At 47.9% G+C, this 23,240-nt stretch overlaps 5 protein-coding genes, 1 long non-coding RNA gene and 1 other non-coding gene across 8 annotated transcripts; 3 read left to right on the forward strand and 4 right to left on the reverse strand.

Annotated features, from left to right (window-relative positions):
- Window positions 1-146: 146 nt before the first annotated feature.
- On the reverse strand, window positions 147-1,842 carry LOC108562314 (protein disulfide-isomerase A6). Its single transcript, XM_017920607.1, has one exon. It carries the CDS (start codon window positions 1,575-1,577, stop codon window positions 273-275), a length of 1,305 nt encoding a protein of 434 aa, XP_017776096.1. The 5' UTR covers window positions 1,578-1,842; the 3' UTR covers window positions 147-272.
- Window positions 1,843-2,058: 216 nt separating this feature from the next.
- On the reverse strand, window positions 2,059-5,742 carry LOC108562313 (protein smoothened). Of its 2 annotated transcripts, XM_017920605.1 has the most exons (6): window positions 5,504-5,742; window positions 4,726-5,325; window positions 4,038-4,673; window positions 3,779-3,980; window positions 3,548-3,718; window positions 2,059-3,444 (listed from the first exon to the last, which is right to left on the reverse strand). In XM_017920605.1, coding segments are annotated over exons 1-6 (2,922 nt in total). In that variant the 5' UTR covers window positions 5,505-5,742; the 3' UTR covers window positions 2,059-2,132. The 2 variants fall into 2 exon arrangements, with proteins under 2 accessions (XP_017776094.1, XP_017776095.1); XM_017920606.1 differs by lacking the exon at window positions 5,504-5,742 and having other exon boundaries at window positions 4,726-5,339.
- A 549-nt stretch (window positions 5,743-6,291) lies between these two features.
- LOC108562316 (ragulator complex protein LAMTOR2 homolog) lies at window positions 6,292-7,056 on the forward strand. Its single transcript, XM_017920609.1, has 2 exons — window positions 6,292-6,450; window positions 6,514-7,056. The coding sequence occupies exons 1-2, from the start codon at window positions 6,383-6,385 to the stop codon at window positions 6,821-6,823; spliced, it is 378 nt and encodes a 125-aa protein (XP_017776098.1). The 5' UTR covers window positions 6,292-6,382; the 3' UTR covers window positions 6,824-7,056.
- LOC108562315 (BTB/POZ domain-containing protein KCTD5) lies at window positions 7,041-8,320 on the reverse strand. Its single transcript, XM_017920608.1, has 3 exons — window positions 8,007-8,320; window positions 7,663-7,920; window positions 7,041-7,599 (listed from the first exon to the last, which is right to left on the reverse strand). Exons 1-3 carry the CDS (start codon window positions 8,190-8,192, stop codon window positions 7,408-7,410), a joined length of 636 nt encoding a protein of 211 aa, XP_017776097.1. The 5' UTR covers window positions 8,193-8,320; the 3' UTR covers window positions 7,041-7,407.
- Window positions 8,321-8,629: 309 nt separating this feature from the next.
- On the forward strand, window positions 8,630-8,713 carry Trnal-cag. The gene has a single exon. It is a non-coding gene; the product is annotated as a tRNA-Leu (tRNA).
- An 80-nt stretch (window positions 8,714-8,793) lies between these two features.
- Window positions 8,794-13,892, reverse strand: LOC108562317 (nascent polypeptide-associated complex subunit alpha, muscle-specific form). Its single transcript, XM_017920610.1, has one exon. The coding sequence runs from the start codon at window positions 13,815-13,817 to the stop codon at window positions 8,853-8,855; it is 4,965 nt and encodes a 1,654-aa protein (XP_017776099.1). The 5' UTR covers window positions 13,818-13,892; the 3' UTR covers window positions 8,794-8,852.
- Window positions 13,893-21,306: 7,414 nt separating this feature from the next.
- Window positions 21,307-22,910, forward strand: LOC108562312. Its single transcript, XR_001891054.1, has 3 exons — window positions 21,307-21,411; window positions 21,815-22,263; window positions 22,320-22,910. It is a non-coding gene; the product is annotated as an uncharacterized LOC108562312 (long non-coding RNA).
- The last annotated feature ends 330 nt before the right edge of the window (window positions 22,911-23,240 follow it).

Raw genomic sequence — 23,240 nt, forward strand, 5'->3', positions numbered from 1 at the left:
TCTATCTATTATAGTTTTCGAGAAAACCAATGAAATGTAAAAACACTCGAGGTAGCACTTGTTTTATACAGAAAATGCAATGGATCTAAAATAAAACAATCATATTGAAAAAGAAAACAGTAATTTATTAGTTAAATAAACGTGGAAAAGTTCTAATATTAATTAGGTATTGTACACGATAATTGTTGTTGTTGTTGTTGTTTTTAAAGTTAATTACAACAAGCCTGAGGGTAGTAAAAATTGAATCGCTGCATATATTTTTTGTTTTTTGTTTACAGCTCATCCTTCTCGTCCAAATCGACGTCCGATAAATCGATGTCCTCCTCCTGCGGCAGTTCACCATCCTTGCCGTCCCACGGCTCAGTCTTGTAAATCTTTGGAAGCTCTGCACCCTTCACCGGAGCGGTGTTTCCACGACCGTACGAAAGATCTCTCAGAAACTCGTTGAGTCCATCGCGGCTGAAAGAACCGCGAAGAATGGAGTACTTCATCTTCTTGGCATTGACAACTGCCATCGCCGGATATCCGAATCCACCGATGTCGAGGGCGTTTTCCAGCTCCGGCTGAGCACCCGCCTCCGTCCATATCCAACCCCACATCTTCTTCTTGTACTTTTCACCCATGTCCTTCAACAGTTTGATGTAGGTGTTCCTGCACTCGGCTTGGCAATCGAGGATGTGCGGCAATACTGTTACCACGCAGAGCGGTTTAGAGTCGCAACCATCTGTGAATCCCTTCTTATCTGTCACTTGGATCAGTTCGGGGGCGGGGATGTTCTCTGCAAGTTTATCCATCGCCCAATTGACAATCTCGCTTCCGGTACGCCCACCGTCGTACTCCTGCATCGAGTCGGAATCTTTCTTGCCAGGTGCGAAGACCTTGATGGTCGGATAACCGCGGATTCCGTATTTCTGCGCCTTCAAAGTGTGCACCGTCGCGTCCAGAGCGCCGAGTTTAACTTTACCTTTAAGCTCGGTGGCGGCTTTAGCCCAGTGAGGTGCCAGATTCTTGCAGTGACCGCACCATGGGGCGAAGAACTCGACGAGCCACATGTCCTCCGATTGCAGAACCAATTTATCGAAGTTACTGTCCGTCAGCTCGATCACATCGTCGGCATTTCCCGATCCACCACCGGATGATCCACCAGAGGATGAACCATGTTTACCTTTAACCTTGCTCTTTATCGCGGCGAGGGCGGCATCGATCAGAGCGTCGGCGGTTCTGGCGCCGTTGAAGTCCTCCGGTTTTTGCTTGTTGGCACCGAAGATCTTGATGGTCGGAAAGCCTTGTACGCTGTACTGGCCACCGATACTCCTGTGCTCGTCGGCGTTGACGGCGCCCACCTTGACGACACCCTTGAGGGCGGTCGCGGCCTTCTGATATTCTGGCACCAGTTGCTTGCAGTGGCCGCACCACGGGGCGTAGAATTCGACGATCCAGATCTCGTCGCTGTTCACCACCAGCCTATCGAAGTTGCTTGGCGTAAGGTCGATCACGCTCGAACCGGACGAGTAAATAGCCTGGGCCCTTACGGCGAGGAGGGCCACCGCTAAAACTACTAACCAACTATACAACATTTTAACACTCTACAAAACACGACGACTGCGACGACCGACTCTTCACTATATACTAATATAACTCCATACAAACAACCACAACCACTGTCGTGTCCTCTGCTCCCACACTAAATCCAAATTTTTATATAAAAACCGACCGACGTGTGCTTGCTTTTACACCGTGTTGTGGAATCTTCTCATTGGTCCACGCACTCACATCTGACAGTTACAACAGTTTGACAACACTGTAACAATTCCAGAATCATTTTCAAATTACACCCACGTACAATTACTTTCTTCTCGCGCTCCTTTTTAACACATTAAACGAAAGTAATCGAACATTTTTATTATTGAATCTTGCAAGTCTTGTTTGCTTCATCCGCAGATGGTTGTTGTATGCAACCAAATATACACAAAATTTGAATTAATAAAAAGAAGCAAACTGTTCAAAAACTCGAGTTTAATTCGCTCTAATATAGAAATGCCAATTATCACAAAATCATAATTATCAAAATTATAATATAATATTCAGAAAATTCAGTCAAATATTTACAAATTCAAAATAGAGTTATTCGTTTAGTATTTTTCCTTGGATTTGCTGCGTATCTTGGGCCTGTACTTGTCCATGCCCAAAAGACCCTCAGCCTCGTGGACTTTACTGTAATACTTTTCATCTGCGTTCTTGTAATGCTTGTTCTCTTTGGTTTTCAGCTGCTTGGATTTCTTCATCTCGACGATGCGGCCGTCATCTGAATCGTCGTTCAGAGTTTTCATCTCCATGTCGTAGCTGCCCGTCTGTGTCATGATCTCCTTGGCGTTCGCCTGGACGGCGACGTCTATCGAAGTCTTCGATTGCTTCGACCCCCCACGATTCTTCTCGTAATACGCGACGGAATTGCCGGAGTTCAGGGAGCTTTGCACGAGCTGTTTGAGCTCTGGACACGAAGACGTATCGCTGTCCGAATCCGAATCGCAGCTGTACTTTTTCTTCGTCACTTGATTAATCGCTTTGTACTGATGATTTCTTTCTTCCTCCGACTCACTCGTTGATAACTCTTCTATTTTCAGACCTCCTACTCCTCCGCCACCGCCACCGCCCTTGTGCAGCGATTTCATCACCAGCTGATCGTTCAGGTCCATGTTGTTGTGATTGACGATCACGTTGAATTTGGACTCGGATATCGTGACCGAGACGTTCTCGTCCTCGCTGACGGACTTGGAATTGTTGAAGAGCATCTGGCTTAGTTTGCTTAAGTTCTGTGCATCGAGTCCGGCGTTCGCCGATCTTCTGCTCATGTTGGGAATGAATTTCCTCGTCTCCTTGTTGTTGCTTGCCGCCAGCACGTTGAGCAGCTGATGACCGAGATGCGAATCAAGACTGGTGCTGCTTCCACGTTTCGAACCTCCTCCACCACCGGATTTACCAATTCTCTTCCTGAAGTCGTTCTGCTTCGAGTACCTTCCACCAGATCCACCGCCGCATCGTCTCCTACGTCCGTTCACTTTCCTTGTCGCCTTCAGCTCGGCGATCTGCACGCTCAGTTGACTGTCGCCCGAATTTCTTCTGCTCTCGATGCTGACGTGCCGCACGCTGTAGCTCATCTCCGAGTCGACGGATTGGTTGTTGCTCGACACCGAACAGGTGACCTCGTTCGGTACGGCACCCCGTCTCGTCACGAATCTCATCAGATTCTGAGCCCAGGTCGTGCTCAGTTCGTTGCTCGCCGCGCTGTTCAGATCGAACTTCAGGCCGACCGGATCCGTGTGGTTCTGACACTCGATCGAGATTCGGCCGCCGTGATTAAGCTTTTTCCGTTTCGCGAACGCTTCCGCTATGATCTTATGCTTCTGCAATTTCATTGGTTCATCAACTTCACAATCAAACTTTCTATAAACAAACGAGAGGGTAGGGACTAGTAATAAATCTGTATGACGACGACGACGATGATGATGATCGCACGATGTTCAAGATCTAACTATACACTACATACCTCTGGATGTATCTGGTCCAAACGTGGATGGTCGGCTTGCACCAGATCCACGAAGCCATAGCGATGCCAGTTCCGAAAACGGCGATCAGATAGAGCTGCAGCATGGCAACGCTCGGTCTGTCCTCCTGGCGGCAATGCGAATTGTCCGGACTGAGACTAGTCAATTTGCATCTGCAAGAAAACGTAAGAAATGATAATAATACTAACACTAACATTACTTCTTTTACTTACAGGATGAAATTGTAGAGGCTCAATTCCCAGACTGGTGTGTTTATGGAAAGATAGACGTGGTAGACGAAAATCACAACTGAAATGATGAGCATGAAGAGTGCATTCACGCCCATCCGTACAATGTTGGAACGGATCTTGTGGCTGGCGTGCTCGGAGATGATTTCCCTGCTCTCGATCTTTACGCGCACCAACAGAACCAATCCTGCAAAGGTAAAGTATATTGACTGAACTGCATATACGTTTATATTTATGAGTTTACCTCTAGTCACGAAATATCCGGCGATGAGAATGGTAGCAGTGAGAGGAGTCAGCAAAAGTCCGGTGCGCGCCGAAGAGTTCACAAAGCAAATTCCGGCAACGTAATCGCCGTCGATCTCGCCGAGAGCCATCGTCGTTATGGTTAAAACAAGAGGAAGACTCCATGCGACCAAATGAAAGTAGGCTTTCTTCTTGTCGACTCGCTCCTGGATCTTACCCAGGGCCTGCAGACAGCTCATATGCCAAGTGTAGGTGAAGACGACGAACCAGACCATACCGGCAATCAGAAAGTAATAAACCATCACGAAGACGATGGCGCACCACAGGTTTTCCGAGGCCGACGGTTCGGATCTCCTCAAAGTTCCGCCCTTCTTGCAGACCACGCCTTCGCGATAGTCGTTGCCGAGGAATTGCACGGACCAACCCAGATAGGAAATGAGGAAGCAGACGTTCGTGTAGAAGATGGCCAACGCGTAGTACGGGTTCGCCGTTTTCCAGTCGATGACGAATGTGACGACGGTGAAGAGTATCAGCACGATGCACACGATGACGCAGCAAGCGATCAATTTGTGTATTTGGAAATGTTCGTCCTCCGTGTACAGAGCGTCCTTGCATCGCAGACCGCATCCCTCGATATCTGAAAAGTATATATAAATAATTTGCAAATATTTATTTAGTTAAATTACTACCGTTGTAGAACCAATTGGCTTGTTCCGTCCTCACCAAAGGCTCCATGCAGAAACCGGTCGTGTTGAATTTGAGCTTGTGCACGTCATTCTTGCATTGCGACGGAAACAACCTCTCGTCCTCGCACCGCATGAACTCGGGGAAGATGGAAGCGTTGTACAGAATCTTGCACGGTCCCAACGTGATCTTGCACATCAGCTCCGAGGGAAGATTCACCATATCGTTCTCGCACTTGGGCATGTACAGGGCGCACAGGAACGGTTGGATCACCGCCCAGCATTTCGGTATGTACCTCAGATATTGGTAGGTCATGAGTTTCTCTTGCACCTCCTCTTGACTCATCAGATCAGTAAGATCCAAAGTAGTCGATTGATATGGCAACTTCGATCCCATGCATGTTTGATGCTTCAACGATTCACATCTGGCTGGTCGCTGGCAATACTTCAGGTCCAAATCGATCAGGGATTTGTCTATGTAACTTTCGTTGCTTCTGTAACGTTTGATGATCTCTGGTGCCCTGGTCACATTCGAATTGTATGTGATGCCAGCCTCTATACGATGGACCAGGGAAACGAGTAAAACCATCAAAATCCAGTATATCACTGAAACAAAACAAACACACATTATAAACAATATATTTGAAAATACATTTAAACTTCAAGTCAAAACTATTTCAACTAATTTCAATACATAATTGAAATTCACTGTTTTGAACGAAAAATTGAAATTTTCGAAAATCATGTTTATAAACAACTGAAGAAGAAAGTCACTTTTACTCACTCTTTTGTTTTTCTCGACTTAAGACAGGTGAAACTTTCCGTCTTTCGGAAAATCGCTGCACATATTCCCTTCTCCGCGACTTTCCGTACACGAAACGAAAACTTTTAATTTCTCGCTGGCAAAGAAAAACTATACTTTTCTTTTCTAATATATTTCTATATATACAGCAGAAAAGAAAACAAAACAACTTCCGTTTGAAACAAAACCTCCTCTGTTCAACGCCCCACGACGACGACGACGCTCTTCTTCTTCTCCTCAGCGAACCGAAGCTTTGGCTTTGGCTTAAGTCTTTCTTCTTTGGGTTGAGAGTGCGGAGGGATTATTTAAAAAAAAAGGCTGTCGGGTGCGAGCGAGTGGCGAAATGGCGCGATCGTATGGGCGCAAGTGAGACGACGCTGCAGGACCACCCGCGTTAAGCAGACCTGCGCTGGAATTTAAATGAGCGCGCCGGCGACGACGACTTTCCTTCTTAGTAAAGGATGGATGCATGCGAGTGTTGTGGACCACCCACACCAAGGTCACCCCATACCAACACAAAAATTGAAAAAATGTGCAGTCGTTGTAAATGGTTGTAAAGGTAAAAGCCTGCCTGATTCCACCTGTGCACCTGATCTTGTCAGGTGTACAAGTCGTTTTGATCATGGTTAATTTGTATTGGAAACGCCACGTGTTATTTTATAATGCGATCGTTCGCGAAATGCACCTCCGATGAATTCAAATCCCCGAATTATTCAAATTAAACCATCTTAGTTTGCATATGTTTAAGTTGGCAGCTTGTTTACTTTGCAACTGTCAACAACAACAACAACAACACACAACTGTCAGTGTCAAACAGTTGACGCTTCTGCTTGCTACGATCAAACAACAAAAAAATAAATAATGTTGAAGCCAAAAGCCTTGTCTCAAGTTCTCAGTCAGGCGAACACCGGCGGCGTTGAGAACACCCTGTTAGTATTTACAAAATAACATGTATGAATATTATATATTTATATTGAGATTGCTGCTTTCAGATTACTGAATCCTGAGGGTTCTCTGTTGGCGTACAGCGGATACGGTGACAGCGACGCGAGGGTGACGGCTGCCATCGCGAGCAACATTTGGTGCGCTTACGAGAAGAACGGCTCGAACGTTTTCCGTGAGGACAGGCCTCACGTGGTGCTGATGGAGTGCGCGGAAGGGCGCATCGCCATCACACAGGTCGCCCATTTGCTGCTCTGTCTGTACGCCAGGAACAACGTGGGCTTTGGACTGCTGAAAGAGAAGGCCAACGCACTTGCCATCTATCTGGAGGGGCCTCTCAAGCAGATCGTGTCTTCCTGATCGCAACTCCCATTTACACATTTCAACTAACCGAACTTTCTTTGGGTGCTTCAATCGAGACTCAATGATACAGAGAGAGAGAAAATAGGATATGCATATTAGTCAGAGAAAATGATTGTGATACAATGGGAATATTTTTAATTTTTGTTTTTTTTTGTCATGGTTTTTCTTGAAAATGTATCAAGTTGGTCAAATTGTGTAAAATGAAACATTTGAATAGATAAAAAAACGTATATTTATTGTTTTATATAAGGATGGTGGAGGGGGCGGCGGGAGAACTGAACATTGAGGGGGTGGAGATAGAGAGAGAGAGAGAAATATGTACAGTTGCGAGTTAATTGTGTGGAGGAGTCAACTTCAAAATCAAGGATAGAAACGAAGGAGATCCAGACCAGCCTCTTATTCGTGTTCATCCTCATAAAATATCCTCATTCCAATATCGACGTTTATACATTATTATTGTTATTTATGTTTCAGAAAATTCAAGATACGTACAAGTATCTTGTTTGTTTGTTTGTAGACAAGCTTTTGTGGCATTTAGTTGTTTGTTGTTGTTGTTGTATTGTGTGCATAATATATCACATTTACATCCTCGATCCTTTCTGTTGCAAAACTTTGGCTTTGTCCGTCTGTTCCACCTCACTCTTATCCGTGGTACCACACTCGCGACTCACGACACAGAGGAATTCCGCGTGCTCGTCCGAACCGTAATTATATTGTGAACCTATATTGACTAATTGCTCGAATTTCCAGCCGTCGTACATCGTAGAGACCATCTGCAAAATTTAGAAAATGAAACAAATCAAATATATATAGAAATAGCAAAATATGATGCTTACTTGAGTGAGTTCATCCTCGTGGCATTGGATGACCCTGTACACATTCTTCTTGCTAGCCTTCGAAGGTAAACTATCCCTATGGTAGATTCTGTCTTTTACTAATGTAATCAGTTCAGCTATGTTGTAGAATTCAGCCTCCTCGAGAACGCCCTCCTCTGCCAGTCCCCTGTTGATTACCAGTTTGCCGTGTCGCAGGTAGTTTAGCACTGGAGAGAAGTAGCTGGGATCCCTGTCTATCATGTATGCTCCGCACTCGTCCTGCAGAGTAGATGTTTGAGATCAATCAGTGAGTGAGTATATATATTTATAGAATTGTTGTAAGGGATGAAATCTCTCAGTCTCACCTTGTCTGAAATCAAATCGCTATCTTCCTGAATGAGACGATAGAGGAACGAGTTGGGGTCGCGCGACAGCGTCGTCTTCGTGGTGAGGAAACAGGTGCCTCCCACGTTCAGTTTCACCCATTGCTTGCTGCCCGATTTCAAAGTTTGTTTATTGTCTAATGTGTAAACATCATCATCATCCGCCATTTTTAGGTGCTTTTTGCGCCCGTCGCCGCGGTTGTTGCGCCCACTGCACTTGCAACACTAGCAACAACAACCAATTCAACTGCACACCACCAACACTACACCCGACAAGAAATATTACTTTCGCTCCACTCTGTTCACCATATGTCCACCCAAGACATTTCGTAGATGTAGATCGTCCTTCGTCCCCCACAAAACAACAAATACAAATATGATTGGATTCTCTTTCAATAAACCCATTGCTTTTTTGGTTGCCTATTCGCAACATGCAAATATCCACTTGATCGTATTGTTTTGATGTACTTTCTTCATCCCGTGTTCTCCTTGCTTACAACTTTTGCAAGTTCTTATAATCATAATATCAATACGTCTACAATTTTATGTTTATTTAATTGAAATCATTTATTAATTGCAGTTTCATCGACACAATTTTGTATAGAGTCAGGATGGCCGAGTGGTCTAAGGCGCTGCGTTCAGGTCGCAGTCCACTTCTGTGGGCGTGGGTTCGAATCCCACTTCTGACAAATACTTCTTTTGCACTTGGTTTATTTTTACGAAATATATATAGTTTTATTTATTACAAAAAACATAATCCACTTTTTTTTTGTTGTATTTCTAGTTTTTTTTTTATCGTTATCGAACGTAAGATGGAAGAGAATCAAATTAATCCGCATAGCCGTAACCATCGTCGTCGCCTTGCTGCTGCTGGTTCTGTCCCTGTCCGTCATCCATCATTTCCGTGTATTCGTATTCCTCCTGAACCTGGCCATCCGGTGAGACGGTCGTCGTCTCCTTGGTGATGGTGTGCGGTTGTCCGCTCGCTCCGTACACGATCTCCTCGTTCATCGTCGTCTCCGAAGCGCCGGGCGTCACAGAGTGCGGCTGATGCGACGGTCCCGCCATCGGCGACATACGTTGCTGCAACATCTGTTCATCTTCATTCATATCCATTCCCTGGTCGTAGTATTGAGAGGAGGAGGAGGGACAGGCACCACCGCCACAACCACTGCCGTCTTGATACATCGGCGATAACGGGTCGTCGTACATATCTGGATAATCGTAATCGAATAGTCCAGGTCCTCCACCGTCAGCACCTGCCTGTTCGAAGATCCCTTGAGTTGGTGTTCGCGGGGATTGCAGTGGATCCTCCAAACTTTCGTTCATGAACATCATATCGTTCGGAACTGCAGCCATCATGTCCAATGTTCTCCTCGCCGCCGGCAGATGCAGTTCGGGACGGTACGGTGAAGCCGGTGCGACGCGCGCTGGCGGCGGTGGCGACTGCCAATCTAGCTGACGTTCCGTCAAAGCCGATGGTTGCTGCATCATTTCTGCGTTCGTCATGAACTGATCCATTATATTTTCCGGTCCGTACTCTTCCACAGTTTCCGTCGTCTCGACCATATAAGGTTGATTCTGGTTCTGCTGTTGCGGCGACATCGCTACCAAATTGCCGACAACTGGGGATCGCCTAGGCGATGCGGCCGTCATGGTCATTGGCGGTGATCCAGGTGTCGCCGGTCTGCAAGGACTTTGCGCCATCGGTGGTGTCGGCATTCTGGGTGTGGGTGCCCTTGGCGTCGGTACCCTTGGTGACGGTGTTCTCGATCTGGGCGGCGATTGGAAAGCGGGCGGACTGTATTGGATGTCCTCTTGGATAGCTCGCGGTGGCGGCGACATTTGCGGTGAACTCGGTAGATCGTACGGTTCTGCTTCTTCGCCAAGAAACGGTACTACTCCCAGCGTCTGAGGGGACGTGGCGAATACGGGACTCATTCCGCACGGCGATTGAGGACAAGGTGATTGCCTTGGTGAGGGAGAGGCGGTCGGTGATCTGGGGGACATCGCCAGAACCGGAGAGATCACTTCCAAATTGGTGATTCCAGCGGCCTGAGGTCTCATGGGGGAGAGTCCGTCGAAACCGGTGGCGGCCGCCGCTGCTCGTGCCTGCGGCAGTGTCGGTGTCCAATGTGGAGATTGGTATGGCGAATACTGTACTGTATTAACCGGCGAAGCTTGATTGGAGTATTGCATCTCTGGAGACGGCACGTCTGCGACTAGTTGTTCGACTCTCTCCAACAACGTGCCCTGTCTCGGCGTTCTTCTGCGAGCCTCCGGCATTACGTAGTCATCGGCGGTTGTGAGATGACCGTACCGTGCTTGCACCTGCGCCTCATCTCGTGGTAGAGCCATTATATCCGCCCATTCCTCTTCAGGCGGTCGTTGCTGCGGTGATTCCACCAGGTGCGGGGACATTCCAATGTCGAAATCATCCTGCAACGTGCTCATGTCGTTTATAGTTCTAGCCCATGCACCTGGACTGGCCGGTGAGGACATCGCGCGTTGTTGCGTCTGCTGTTGCTGAATCATCTGGAAGGGTGGTGTCTGCATCGGCGTTCCGCCCGTCCAGTACGGCGACGGTCTGGGTGAAACGTGCGCCGGTGTTCGTGGCGTCATCGGTGGTGCCATCTGATACGATTGTGGCGATGGCTGCTGCTGCTGCTGCTCCATCGCCGGAGACATTTGTCTGGCCATCATCTGCTGCTGCTGCTGCGGCGACGGTGAAAATTGGGGTGGCGGTTGTGGGGAACTCGGCGTAGTCCTTGTTGTTTTTGTTGTCTTGGTCATTTCCGGGGTTTTTGTGGTTGTTGTTGAAGTGACCGTCCTCATTCCACCTGGCCACGGTGCTTGCGCTCGTCCTGGACTTGGCATGAAGGATTGCCGTTGCGTAGCCAACATCGGCGATTGCGTTGGACTCATGAGCATCCCGTCATCATCTAGGAGCGGTGGCTGTTCGATCATAAGGTTGGCTTGTCCGCAAGGTCCGGCCGCCGGTGGAAGTCTCGGCGATGCCGCCCTGGGCGCGGGTGATGGCGTTTGCCAGCCTGGTATTTCAATGGGCGCCCTCATCGGCGACGGCAGCTGTTGTGGTATGTCGTCGTCGTCGAGTATGTGGCGAGCGCTCGCCTCCTGGACTGCTCCGTACGCGCCCATCATGTCGTCGCCCTGCTGTGGCGACGGTTGGCGCAGCAAATCCGCATGTCTCATCATCGTTAGCATAGAGCTGGCGGTCGTCGGCGATGCCTCCTCGCCCTCCGGCAGCGGCGATCCGAACAGAGTGATCCTTCTTGGCTTCGGTCGATCACCTTCAGGTCTCGGCGGGGTTCCGAAAAGTACGCGTCTACTGGGCTGTGGTGCTCCTGATGGTCCCGCTCTTGGCGATGTTGACATTTGCGGAGGTGGTGCTCTAGGTGGAGGTAATGGTCTATCCGGTAGCAGCGGCAATGGTTCGTGGATCGGCGAGACCTGCTTCTGCGGTTCCGGCGATCCGCTCGGATTGTCCTGATCGAAGTTGATTCTCTTGCGCACCGTCCTTTTCTTGATTCTAGCCTGTCCCCTAGGCTGCAGCGGTGATATCAGTGGCTCAGACACTTCCTGCGTCTCCGTCACCGTCCTCAGATTCGTGTTGGAAAGGACATTTCTGGTGGCTCTCCTCTGCTGCATTCTTTCTCTGTTTCTCGTCACGTCAATTGGCATTACGCCCGCCTGCGTGCTGCCCTTCCCATACCATTGACTCGCCCTCTCGACGTGCTCCATGAAATTGACACCCTCTTCGTCCATGTTCGGCAATTCGCGAATTCTCCGCATCCTCGGCACTCGCCTGGACGCATCTCTGTGCACCATCTGCTGTCTTCCACCGGTGAAGACGGTGGTCGGTCCCTCGCGATACGGCGCCGGCTGTCTGTTCAGATTCTCCATAAAGAAGTCGACCATGTTTCCAGGTGGACTGACGTATGTTCCGGGCGTCGGTATCCTTCTCCTAATCGGGGACGGCGACGGTGCAACGGCCATATCCTGTATCTGCATAGGCGGTTGACCTTGAGCCTCCTCGAAGGCCAGAATTTCCTGAAACGGTTGCTCCGGCTCCTCCATTTCGCCCGGTTCCGTGAAGACGTGCCTCGACTGTGGCAATTCATAGGGTAGCTGGTATTGAGGCACAGGTGCCATGAAATCACTCTGTTGATAATTAAATTCTGGAATTTCCATATCCTGTTGCAACGGCGACATAGGTCCTTCCATATCGTTCAACTCGAGGAGCTCCCGCTGTTCCCTGGGCGGAGATACCGCCATCATTCCTGCTGCATCTGTACTTTCGATTGCTGACAACGGATGGGCGGCCTTCAAGATTTCCACATCCTCTTCGGTGATGAGCGCCTCGTTCTCGACGTCCTCCACCAACGCCATGACGCGTCTCATCATTGCCTGATGATCTGGATTGTCGAAATTTTGAATGAACAATTCTTCGGCCTGCGATCGCATGCTAGGTCCTGCAACTTGTCCTGGAGATTGTTGCTGTTGCTGCTGCTGCGGCTGTTGTGGCTGCGTCTGATCGGGACTCAAGAGGTAGTCGTATTCGCTAAAGGAGCGATGTGGACTCGCTCGCTCCGGTGACGGCAGCATCAGATATTCGGGCTCTTCGTCGATCGGTTCCTGTCGAGGCATCGGTGTGCCTCTTCGTCGTGATATCCCTCTCCTGCCAGGTTGGAAGGGATGTATCTCGTGAGCGGCGACCATTCCGCCGAGTGCGGCCATTTCTTCGTCCATTATATCATCCACTGGTTCGTTGAAGTCCGCGTCCAGCTGAAACGGGTCTGCCATCTCTTCGTAGGCGAACCTGGCTGGCGGCGTCGGTGGTGACGGTGGTGGTGGTTCTGGTGATCTCGGCGGTTCCTCGTCAGCGGGAAACTGTTCTTGACCGAGTAAATCTTGCCCAAAGTAGGCGACCATAGGAGGCAGTATCGGAGAAGCAGTTCTTCGTGGTTGCAACCTCATGTTCGGCGGCGTTTGCCAACCGCCTAATTGATGGTGTGCGCCTATCGGTGACGGCAGATTTCCTGGTATTTCACCGTCGAAGAAGTGCGGTTGTTGCGGGGATTGGTAGTGTACGGGCGCCTCAACTCCCATAAGATCGGCAGGATGCGCGTGACGAGGACTACGCCCGCCCGGCGTACCTGGTGCTTCCGGTTCTGCTATGAGCGATTCGTAGAGCGTCGCATACTGCGAGTCTTCGAACGCCTCAACCTCTTCTTGACTAAGAGGTGCCGGCTTCTCCGGTTTGGGTGATTCCATGAGCGTCTTGTACTGATTTTCGGCAAGTTCTTTGATGTCAGCTTCAGTTTTGGGTGATTTCGCCGGCGACGGTGGTCCGGCAGCTGGAGATTTGGACTTCGGTGATCCGGCAGCTGGAGAACGGGCGCCGGGCGATGGTCCGGCAGCTGGAGATCGGGCGGCGGTCGATGGTCCGGCGACCGGAGACTGTTGCGCCGCCGGCGGAGACCTGGCCTTTGGCGACGACGGCGATGGTGACCTTTCTTTAAGTGGAGAGTCGTGTGTATGCACTATGGGCAATCCAAACGAATCTGTGTAAGGGTCCCGGACGGGTGACGGTTGTCTCGGCGTCGGTGCCCTCGGGGACGCCTGTCGCTGTTGCCTCGGTGATGGCGATCTGTCGCGGAGACTCGCGTACTGCTCATCGGCCGCTTCTTGTACCGCCGACATAGGTGACCTGACCGGACTCTCGTAAGCCGGCAGCAGTTCGGTGAAGAGCGGAAAGTCTTGGCCGTACATCTTCGTGCGGGCCGGTGATGGCGACGACCTCGGAGTAGTCGCGGCAACGCCACCTGCCACTGGCGACGCACTCTTCCTGTCCGCCAATTCGAGCATCAACTGTCTCATCCTATCATCGACGGTCTCCACCGGAGTTGCGGTAACTTCCATGTCATCGGATAAACTGATTTCCTCCTCGTCGTCGATCAAGTCGTCGGCTTGCGCATCAAAGAACATCTGCGACCAGGGGTCAGCTTCCTGCATATGCGGGAACATCTGCTCCATCGACTGTCCGGACGTGGTGGCTACTAGTATTAGAAAAGATTAAATGTTACAATTACAATCGTCAAAACGGAACGGAACCTTCATCCATGCCCGCCATGTTCATCGATTGGTGGGCCTCCTCGATAATCTCCCGGGCGTCTGCTGTGAGCGGTTCAATTTCAACGTCTATCGGCTCCCTCGAACTGTCACGTGGCGGCGGTGTCCTGTACGGCAGACTGGGTGCCGGCGATGGCGCCCCTCTTGGTGGCGTCAGATAAGGAAGACTCCCTCCGGTCATATCGAAGTCGAGCCTCCTAGGTGGCGTCATATACGGAGCGCTTCCGGCGGTCATATCAAAGTCCATCCTCCTAGGTGGCGTCATATACGGAGCGCTTCCAGCGGTCATATCAAAGTCCATTCTCGGAGGTGTCCTGTACGGTAGACTAGGCGCAGGCGATGGCGGATACCCACCTCTCGGCGGCGGCGTCTGGTAAGGTAAGCTTGCCCCGTACATGCTCGACTGTTGCAGCGATCTCGGCGTCGAACCCGCCGGCGAACCGGAGCCCGACATTTCACCGAACACACCGGATCCTACACCCTCCACGAGGAAGTCATCGATGTTATCTTCCATGATACCCATAGAAGTTACGGATTCGTCGCGATCCGTTACTGGTTCCGTCACATCGATCAAATTCGAGCCCCAGGTGACGCGCGGTCGATCGTCGATCGCCGCCGACAGTCCGAACGGTGATTCGCCAACAGATCTTTTCGGTGTCCTAAAGAACAGCAGCAAATTAGTATATGATATTTTGATGATCGGTTGATTGACCACCGACCCTTGGAATGGAGACGGCAATTCCTCGGCGCTCTTCGGTGATTTCGGCGACAGCTTGGGCGTTGCACCACCTCTCGACATGGCCTTGAACGGCGACTTTTTCGTCGATTTAGACGATGTCTCACCTTGCGCCCCCTTTTCCAATTCGGACGTCGAACTCACCTGCCTTATCGACTTTTCGAGCACCTCGATGGCCGCTAGTCAAACAGAATTTATTTAAAAGTGTAAATCTATGTTAAGATATAAATTAGTCTCACCTTTCGGCAGAACCCCTTTCTCGGTGTTGTCCCATTTGGGGATCGGCTCCAAGGAGATGGCGTAATACGCGTGCACCCCGAATTTGGGTATGTCTTGAGCGGCCGCGTACTCCAGAAGATCCGCAGAGCATTCGACACTGTACGGTGGATAATCACCGCTCGCCAGGCCGCTCTTGATGCGTTTCTTCCTTTCGAGTTCATCGCTCAGGATCAGATCTTTCGCGACATCCAGTATCTACGGAAAAGTACAATTTATAATTACACTCTTTCCTTTTCGAACGTTTAAACATTTAACTTTAAAGTCAGCGGGAAAGTTCTTGAGATCCGTGTAGGCAGCAGGATTCTCCAAGAACGGTCCGATCAGTCGACTTCGATGCAGCACGAAGAGCAACAGCTTCAGATAATCTTTGCGCACGGATTCCGATCCGATCGAGGCGTCCTTCAGCTTCTGCACCCATGCCGATGCAATCACCCTGTCTGCAAACAACAAAACGCACGAATATTATTATCGATTTTGTTTTTTTTTTTCAATTAAATTCGCACCATTTGGATCTTTGAGATTGAGCACCAGCGGTTTGGCGAACTTCAAGTAAAAGTCGAACGTGTCCGTCGGTTCATCGAGTCTCTCGGTTTGGCTCATCTTAGCATTGATATTCGTCAATCAATCGATGACCAATTCTATCTTGTCAAAAAACACACCGAAAATTTTGCAACATCTCCCAACCGCTGAGAGAGTGACGGGGGAAAAAAAGAAGAGAAAAAAACTGTCAAAAAGTCTGTTGTATGTCTGATGTTTTCGGACGCGAGTCGACTTCGATCCAACTTTCAATTATTGAAGACGAACAGAAAAGTAAAATGAATCATCACTAATTTGTTTCATTTTTTTTTAGGAATGTTTGGGATTGTTTGGATTGTATATTATACCACAACAAAGGGAAAATTTACAGAATTAAAACTTAAAACATTGGGAAAGTGACGACGACGACGACGATTCAGAATTTCCTACGCCTCGTCGGCGACGGCATTCGCGACTCCAACGTTTGATAGACGTTCTGCGAGGTGGGTGTTTTCTTCTTCTAAACAATAGATATATATATAATTGTTAAAAGTGTTGTAGATGTGACGTGTTGTTGTTGTGGTGGACTAACCGAGTGCCTCCTGGGTGCTTTGTAGATGGCATCGACGAGCTCCTTCTCATCTCCGATGTCGTCCAGGTCGACTGTGTGCCTGAGGATGTTGCACTTGTTCCTGTTGACCGTCGAGAATTGTCGCTCCTCCTTTGCCTTGTCCTGCGTGGTTTGCGTGGAGGTCGTCGAGAGGGGTTTCTTGAAGTTGAGGGTCTGCGTGCCGAGGCTGCGTCGCGGCGACACCTCGTACGGATAAGTGTAGACGGACGGAGGAGGCGGCGGTGGCTGCTGCTGCTGATAGAATGCAGACTTCTGCTTGTACATGTCCTTGTCCAGATAGTAATACTCGTTTCCACTAGACTCAAACGAATTGCGAGGTTGCGTCTTCAGAGGCCGAATACTGTTGGAGCTGAGCTTAGTGAAACTCATCGAGTGCTCCTGGAAGGGTGCCTCTTGCGGATTCTGAGCGACCGGCGACGACGTCGACAGAGACTCCTTCAGATTGCTGGTGTTGCTCGCCGCGTATTGCATGTTGTAATAGGAGGAGCGCTGCTGCTCGCCGCCACCTTCGTAGTACGGCGTCTTCGTCTTCTGGAGATTGCTGTGATGCGGGAGGTGCGGGTAGTACTTGGCCGTCGGTTTCGAGACGATCTCGTCGTTGGGCAGAACGCGTTTCGGTACGTAGAGCACCGGCACCACGTAGTACGGCAACGTCGGCTGATCGTAATTCGACATCTCCTCCTCCAGGTGGCTCTTGTTCGACTGCTGCGATTCGCTCAGATTGTACACCATCTCCGACCCGGAGTCCACGTGCCGCACCACCTTCTGCTGCTTGTAAACTTTCGCGAAGCCCTGCATCGGATACGGCCGCGGCCTTCCCCTGTATTCGAACGCATTTTGCTGCATCCTTCCTCCGTACCTCAGCCTTTGGCCACGTGTAATTTGGTTCTTCCTAATGATGACACTCCGATGACGCGCAAATGACGGATCTCTTGAATTTCAAATTTGACACTAACAATAATCAAACAAACAAACAAGATGTATATATTTCAAACAAACAGAACGTAACGCAGCACGTAATGATGCATGGCCCGGTGAGCCCTCCTGAAACGGTCCCAAAAGTAATTGGCGAGGAGTCGCACGAGGCGCCCCCTGTAATCACCGGTGCACACCTCGCCATCCATATGATAATCATCATCATCATCATCACTATTATTGTCAACATCTTCGACGATTGCTGCACGGACAACCTCCGCATCTCTCGTATTGTTATTATTAGTCTCCGAAGTTAAAATCTCGCGGTATCTGGTCGCTCTCGATGACGCCGATTTTGTCGCTCCGGATTTCTTGCGACACTGTTCGAACACCTCATTGCTGTTGCTGCTCCAGCCGCAGATCGTCGAATCCGCTCCACCAGCTTCGCTCAGTTTCTCGTTGTTATCCATCGACTCCTGGTGCACGGTTCCGCTGACCGCCGCCTCCGACTTGACCATCATCATCCCATTGAAATCTCCGCCGGAGCCGTTCGTCATCTCCACGTCTCCGGTCGAGCAAGTTCCATTCACAGCTAAAATTCCAGCTGACGAAGTACCGTCCGTGAAGTTAACTTTACTGCCTTCACCATCGACTACAACGAATTCCCTTGATGCCATCAATTTCCTAACGTTCTCCTGATTCATCTCCTCGAACGCGATCCACTCCTCGACCGTGAACGAATCGTAGACCTGCTGATGATCGCGTCTCTTCTCCTTCGAGGAGACGCTCGACCCCGAGTACTCGACGAGTCTGGTGCCCGTCTGCGCGTCTTTGGAGAAGTTCGCCAGAGTCGCCTTGTCCGTGTTGTAATCGTTCGGTTTCTCCGGCTGCATCAGACAGGTGCACGAGGTGTCCGTCGTCGGCTCCGAGCGAAGTCTGCTTCCCGAATAGAGCGACTCCAGCTGATATTTCCTGCAGATGCAGGCCTCGTGAAAGCAACTGGGGCACACGGCGACGACGTCGTCCATCTCGTATTCGTAATAGTAATCATCGTCTGTAATCGAGTTGAAGTATTTCGCTTCGCGCCTGATGTTGTCGATGTCGTAATGCTTGCTGTGGACTTGAAGAGGTGCAGCGAACGAACTGGCGACACCCTCCGGCTCGTAGACCACAGTGAATCCGAGTGGATCCTGTCCGGCGGCGGAGGTGCCGGGAAAACCTAAAAAGCACGACTCGTAACCGCACTTCTTCACGTCGGATGGCCTCCTCTTGAACCTGCTGCGTTCTTCCTGCTGCATCCTGCTAAACCCCAACCCTACCCGCACCACATGACACGATCTTGACGTACGTCAACGAATTGCCAACATCATTATCAATCAATTGATAATGCAACTAATTAAATAAAGACAAAACAATAAAAACTTTTTTTTTCGTTCAGTTGGCAAATCATCATCATGTTTCTATTTCTGTTGTTCTTTTGTTTTCGCGGATTTCGCGAATAATAATGCGATAAATCGCGTTCGGTTTTGACAATAGAATGCAAACAAATTCACTTGGCCGACAATAAATTCGGGCGAACGCGACGCCACGACCATTCTTAATCGCCTGTTTTCCCAATTTCATCTTAGCCAAAACAAACAATCGTTCGCGTGAATTAAGCGATCTCGAGCGACGTTCCCATTTTCTCAATTCGTCAACAATTCCAATATTATTTACTGTGGAATCCGTAGTCGTCGTCGTCTTTTGGTGTTAAGGCGAAGGGGGTGTGCTGCTGCGGTGTATGTGTAGAAGAGGGTGCGGATCAAAGGCGGCCGACGTCGGACTTTCACTTTGTCGGTTGACAACAGTTCGTCGGTTGTTTCTTATTTCGAGGTATTCTTCAAGGCAAAAGCGACGTCCAACTTTTTTTTTCTTTACTCATCCTCCTTCTTGCACGTTGTAAATCACAGCTACCTGCAATCTTCTTTAACGGTATTCTCTGGTCAATTACCAGAAAGTCAATTACGGTCTTAAATGTTCGCTTCTAACAGTTTTCAATTCATTTAGACCGAGCCAACAGATGCCGATCATTGTTTTTCGCCGATGCTGTTTTATCGTTTGTTTTGCACACTCTTTGATCTTTTATTTATACACTCTGATTTTATTTTTTTCTGTTGGCGTCGTGTCGAGAGGGTGGCAAAACAGTTTATAGGAGTAAATCGACGGAGTTATTCATTTTATTAGCCCGCTCGGTTTGATATTTATTCATTTGATTAGGGGCGGCGGGTGAGGTGCGGTGCGATGCGGGGGGTCCGTGTGGTCGGGCACGCTTTCATTCCTTTTGATTCGGCGAAGATCAAAGGGAACATATGGAAAGCGGTCAGAAAATTGGCCGAAGGGGTGCGCTTCTGTGTGCAACGATCACAGCCGCCGCCGACGACGACGATTTAACGTGGATCACGTGCCACAAAAGCCGCCGCCGCCACCACAGCCGCCCCCGATCCTTTTATAGTGGAGGTGTCATTTAAGAGGCGGCGGCGGCGGCAGTCTTTGTAGTTTGCCAACTCTTTCCTTTTGTAGCACACTTACAAACCCACATATAAATTTACACATACAGGGTGATTCGCTTAAAATCTGTTTTCACTTTCTATTGACAAGGATTTAACTTTCTTCACAGTTTAAACGATTTGTTGGTTTATTGCCGATATAAGTTATACCTGAGAGTTAGTCGCTTTTGGTAAGAAACCTATTGAATTGTGATTTACGATTTAGTTTTTTCCTCAATATTTTCACCAAGGGTTATATATTTTACTAGACGCAATAAAAATAAAAGCAATAAACAAACTTGTACAGCAATATTCATTCGTCTAAACAACGCACGTTTACGTTTAATACGTTTATTTGAAATTTTTCAAAAGAAATTTGTAAATATCAGATTTTGAATCTCGATTGTTTTTGGTTTAAAACAGTAATTTTAATTGTATACAGTTTGCACCACTTATAATTTGTTTTGAAGTTTTCTACAATAGTAGATCCGGACTGATCGAAGCCGTACTATATATACCAAGTATATTTAACTGCTCTTTACTTTTATAACGTTTATTTGAAGAGAAATTGTCTTTAAACCGACATCTTTAAATATTTTAAAACAATTTTTGAAACGTCAAATTTAAGTTTGTTTTGTTTTAGTTTAGAGCAGCAATTTTAATCGTATAAAGTTTGCAATACTTAATCATTTTCTAGTTGCATTGCGAACATGCAAGAAGAATTTGTTTTTTAAGTTTTCAACAATAACAGATCCGCACTGATCGAAGCCATACTATACCAGGTATATTTATCTGCTCTTTACTTTTATAACGTTTATTTGAAAAGAAATTACCTTTAGGCCAACATATTTAAATATTTTAAAACAATTTTTGAAACGTCAAATTTAAGTTTGATTTTTGTTTTTTTGTTTGTTTTAGTTTAGAGCAGCAATTTTAATCGCTTAAAGTTTGCAACATTTAATCGTTTTCTAGTTGCATTGCGAACATGCAAGAAGAATTTGTTTTTAAGTTTTCAACAATAACAGATCCGCACTGATCGAAGCCGTACTATACCAGGTATATTTATCAGCTCTTTACTTTTATAACGTGTATTTTATAACGTGTATTACCTTTAGGCCAACATATTTAAATATTTTAAAACAATTTTTGAAACGTCAAATTTAAGTTTGATTTTTGTTTTGTTTTTTTGTTTCAGTTTAGAGCAGCAATTTTAATCGCTTAAAGTTTGCAATACTTAATCATTATCTAGTTGCATTGCGAACATGCAGGAATAATTTGTATTGAAGTTTTCTACAATTGTAGATCCGGACTGATCGAAGCCGTACTATACCAGGTATATTTATCTGCTCTTTACTTTTATAACATTTATTTGAAAAGAAATTGCCTTTAGGCCAACATATTTAAATATTTTAAAACAATTTTTGAAACGTCAAATTTAAGTTTGTTTTTTTTTTGTTTCAGTTTAGATCAGCAATTTTAATCGCACAAAGTTTGCACCACTTAATCGTTTAGTGCAGTTTAGTGATAATTCGCACTTCGCGTTCGTCCACCCCGTACGTACGTTGGAGACGATCTACAGCGAAAATGGAAACTTATATCAGAGAATACAGGAATGTTGGAGGATATGGATAGGTATGTGTGTGTATTTTATTCGAATTGAACGATTGAGACATTCGCTAATCGAAATTGTTTAAACGTTGACGTTTGTTCGATTGTCGCGCGCGTTCCGTCCGGCAGGTAGCGCGTCGATCGTGCGCTTTTCTATGTCACGTTCGGCCGGCCGCAGGCAGCCAGCAAGGCCTCCTCTTGCTGCCTCCTGCCCTGAGCCCGTTCCTTGGTTGTTCCTCGTTCAGTGTGTGCCTGTCTCATGGCGACGGTCGGCTGAATACACGTACAACGACGCGCTCTTCCTTTGCGTCCTTCTATCTTTATCTCTCTCTCTTTCACAAACACACACTTCGCGCTTCATATCGCCGTCTTTGTCATTTAACATTATTATTGTTGCAAACACAATCATCATCATTATTATTATTAGTAGCGAGAGCAGTAGCAGAGACTACGACGACGACGACGGTGGTGGTGGTGGAGGCGAGCTGCAGCAGCCGAGTTTCGTTCCATCTCTTATTTATTTATTATTTTTGCCCCCCTAACACAACATCTACCCCCACCGCTGGACCCTTTTCAATTCCCTCCCACCGAACGCACTTATATCATTACATTTTCTATCCCATTCATTCATTCCGATTATTAGCCACCTTTTTTCTTTTTTTTTTCGGGACAACACTCGGTCCGTCCATCCCCACTCCCGCTCCTCATTCGCTCTCGCACCTCTCCTATTCATTTCCGCTCCATCAAACGACAACAACAGCGGCAGCAGCAGCAGCAGCAACAGCAACAACCCCTCGAAAGAATAAGACTGGAGCGAGCAAAACAGAAAGTGAGAGAGAAGATAGTAAACAACGGCAGTAGTGGATTAAACGTAACGTCAGTATATACACACGCACAAACAAGAATTTTCGGTAATATTAATCGTTTTACAGCGTGGATCCGAGCAGGCGTTTGCTCTCCTTGACGACGATCCTCATCTACTGTTGTCATCGCGATTCCTTGTTGAGGAAACGGTCATCATCATCATCGTCGTCAGAAGCAGCAGCAGTAGTGCTGCGAGGCTGAAGGAGTGTAGCAGCAGCAACATCGGTGGAGCGGAGCAGCAGAGTTCGTTCGGTACGATCGTCTTTCTTCTCTTCGGATCCGGTGGAAGAGGAGGAGAGGTAGGCGCGCGTGAGTGGTGTTGTGTGTGTGCTGGCGGGCAGCAGTGTTTAGTGTGTTGTATTTCTGTGAGTGCGGCCACGACGACGACGACGACGATCATGATGATGTTGATGATGAAGTTGCTGCTGGTTCAGTGCTGACGAAAACGGGGAAAACGGAAAATGTTTTATGTTTATATTTGTTGTGTAAAAATAGTCCACGGATTTATCATCATACCCGACGCATTTCACACGGACGATAATCAGAAGGTAAGTCGGTCCCCCTCACTAAATATATCATTCTCTCGCTCATTCTATCGCATATATTCCTCCTTAGTGAGAGAGGAAACATTAAGAAACAACAACAACGATCGAAAAAATTAATTGCATTACATAAACGCGCGTGCCGTGGATTTTGCACATCAAGCGCGCACACACAAACACACGTATTCGAGCGTTTTCCTTTCGAAATTTTCCAAAAAACCAATTTTCTAGGTTAGAGAGCAGCAGTGGAGAGTCCCCCACCCGTCTCACACGTCATGTGCGTTTCGTATTTTTATTTCGAATACATGTGTGAGTGTATATATGATACGCACACACCCATACGATAATATACATATATACATTTGTTTTCGATAGTGACAGCTTCCGTTTTGCTCGTGTTTGCATTTTCTATGTAGGTTATGAAAAAATCTCTCCGTTTCCCGAGAT

The sequence above is a fragment of the Nicrophorus vespilloides genome, unplaced genomic scaffold (assembly GCF_001412225.1).
Source record: "Nicrophorus vespilloides isolate i.1.1-1 unplaced genomic scaffold, Nicve_v1.0, whole genome shotgun sequence".
Taxonomy (NCBI): domain Eukaryota; kingdom Metazoa; phylum Arthropoda; class Insecta; order Coleoptera; family Silphidae; genus Nicrophorus; species Nicrophorus vespilloides.

Excerpts from the sequence above, each read along its gene's own strand:
- LOC108562315 (XM_017920608.1), bottom strand. The coding sequence starts at position 8,192 with ATGGCGGATGATGATGATGTTTACACATTAGACAATAAACAAACTTTG. Across the intron at positions 7,921-8,006 it reads GCGATTTGATTTCAGACAAG|GACGAGTGCGGAGCATACAT; the intron begins GTGAGACTGAGA and ends TCTACTCTGCAG. Across the intron at positions 7,600-7,662 it reads ACGAGGATGAACTCACTCAA|ATGGTCTCTACGATGTACGA; the intron begins GTAAGCATCATA and ends TAAATTTTGCAG.
- LOC108562316 (XM_017920609.1), top strand. The coding sequence starts at position 6,383 with ATGTTGAAGCCAAAAGCCTTGTCTCAAGTTCTCAGTCAGGCGAACACC. Across the intron at positions 6,451-6,513 it reads GGCGGCGTTGAGAACACCCT|ATTACTGAATCCTGAGGGTT; the intron begins GTTAGTATTTAC and ends TGCTGCTTTCAG.
- LOC108562313 (XM_017920605.1), bottom strand. Across the intron at positions 4,674-4,725 it reads AGCCAATTGGTTCTACAACG|ATATCGAGGGATGCGGTCTG; the intron begins GTAGTAATTTAA and ends TATACTTTTCAG. Across the intron at positions 3,445-3,547 it reads TGGACCAGATACATCCAGAG|AAAGTTTGATTGTGAAGTTG; the intron begins GTATGTAGTGTA and ends GTTTGTTTATAG.
- LOC108562314 (XM_017920607.1), bottom strand. The coding sequence starts at position 1,577 with ATGTTGTATAGTTGGTTAGTAGTTTTAGCGGTGGCCCTCCTCGCCGTA.
- LOC108562317 (XM_017920610.1), bottom strand. The coding sequence starts at position 13,817 with ATGTACGGCCAAGACTTTCCGCTCTTCACCGAACTGCTGCCGGCTTAC.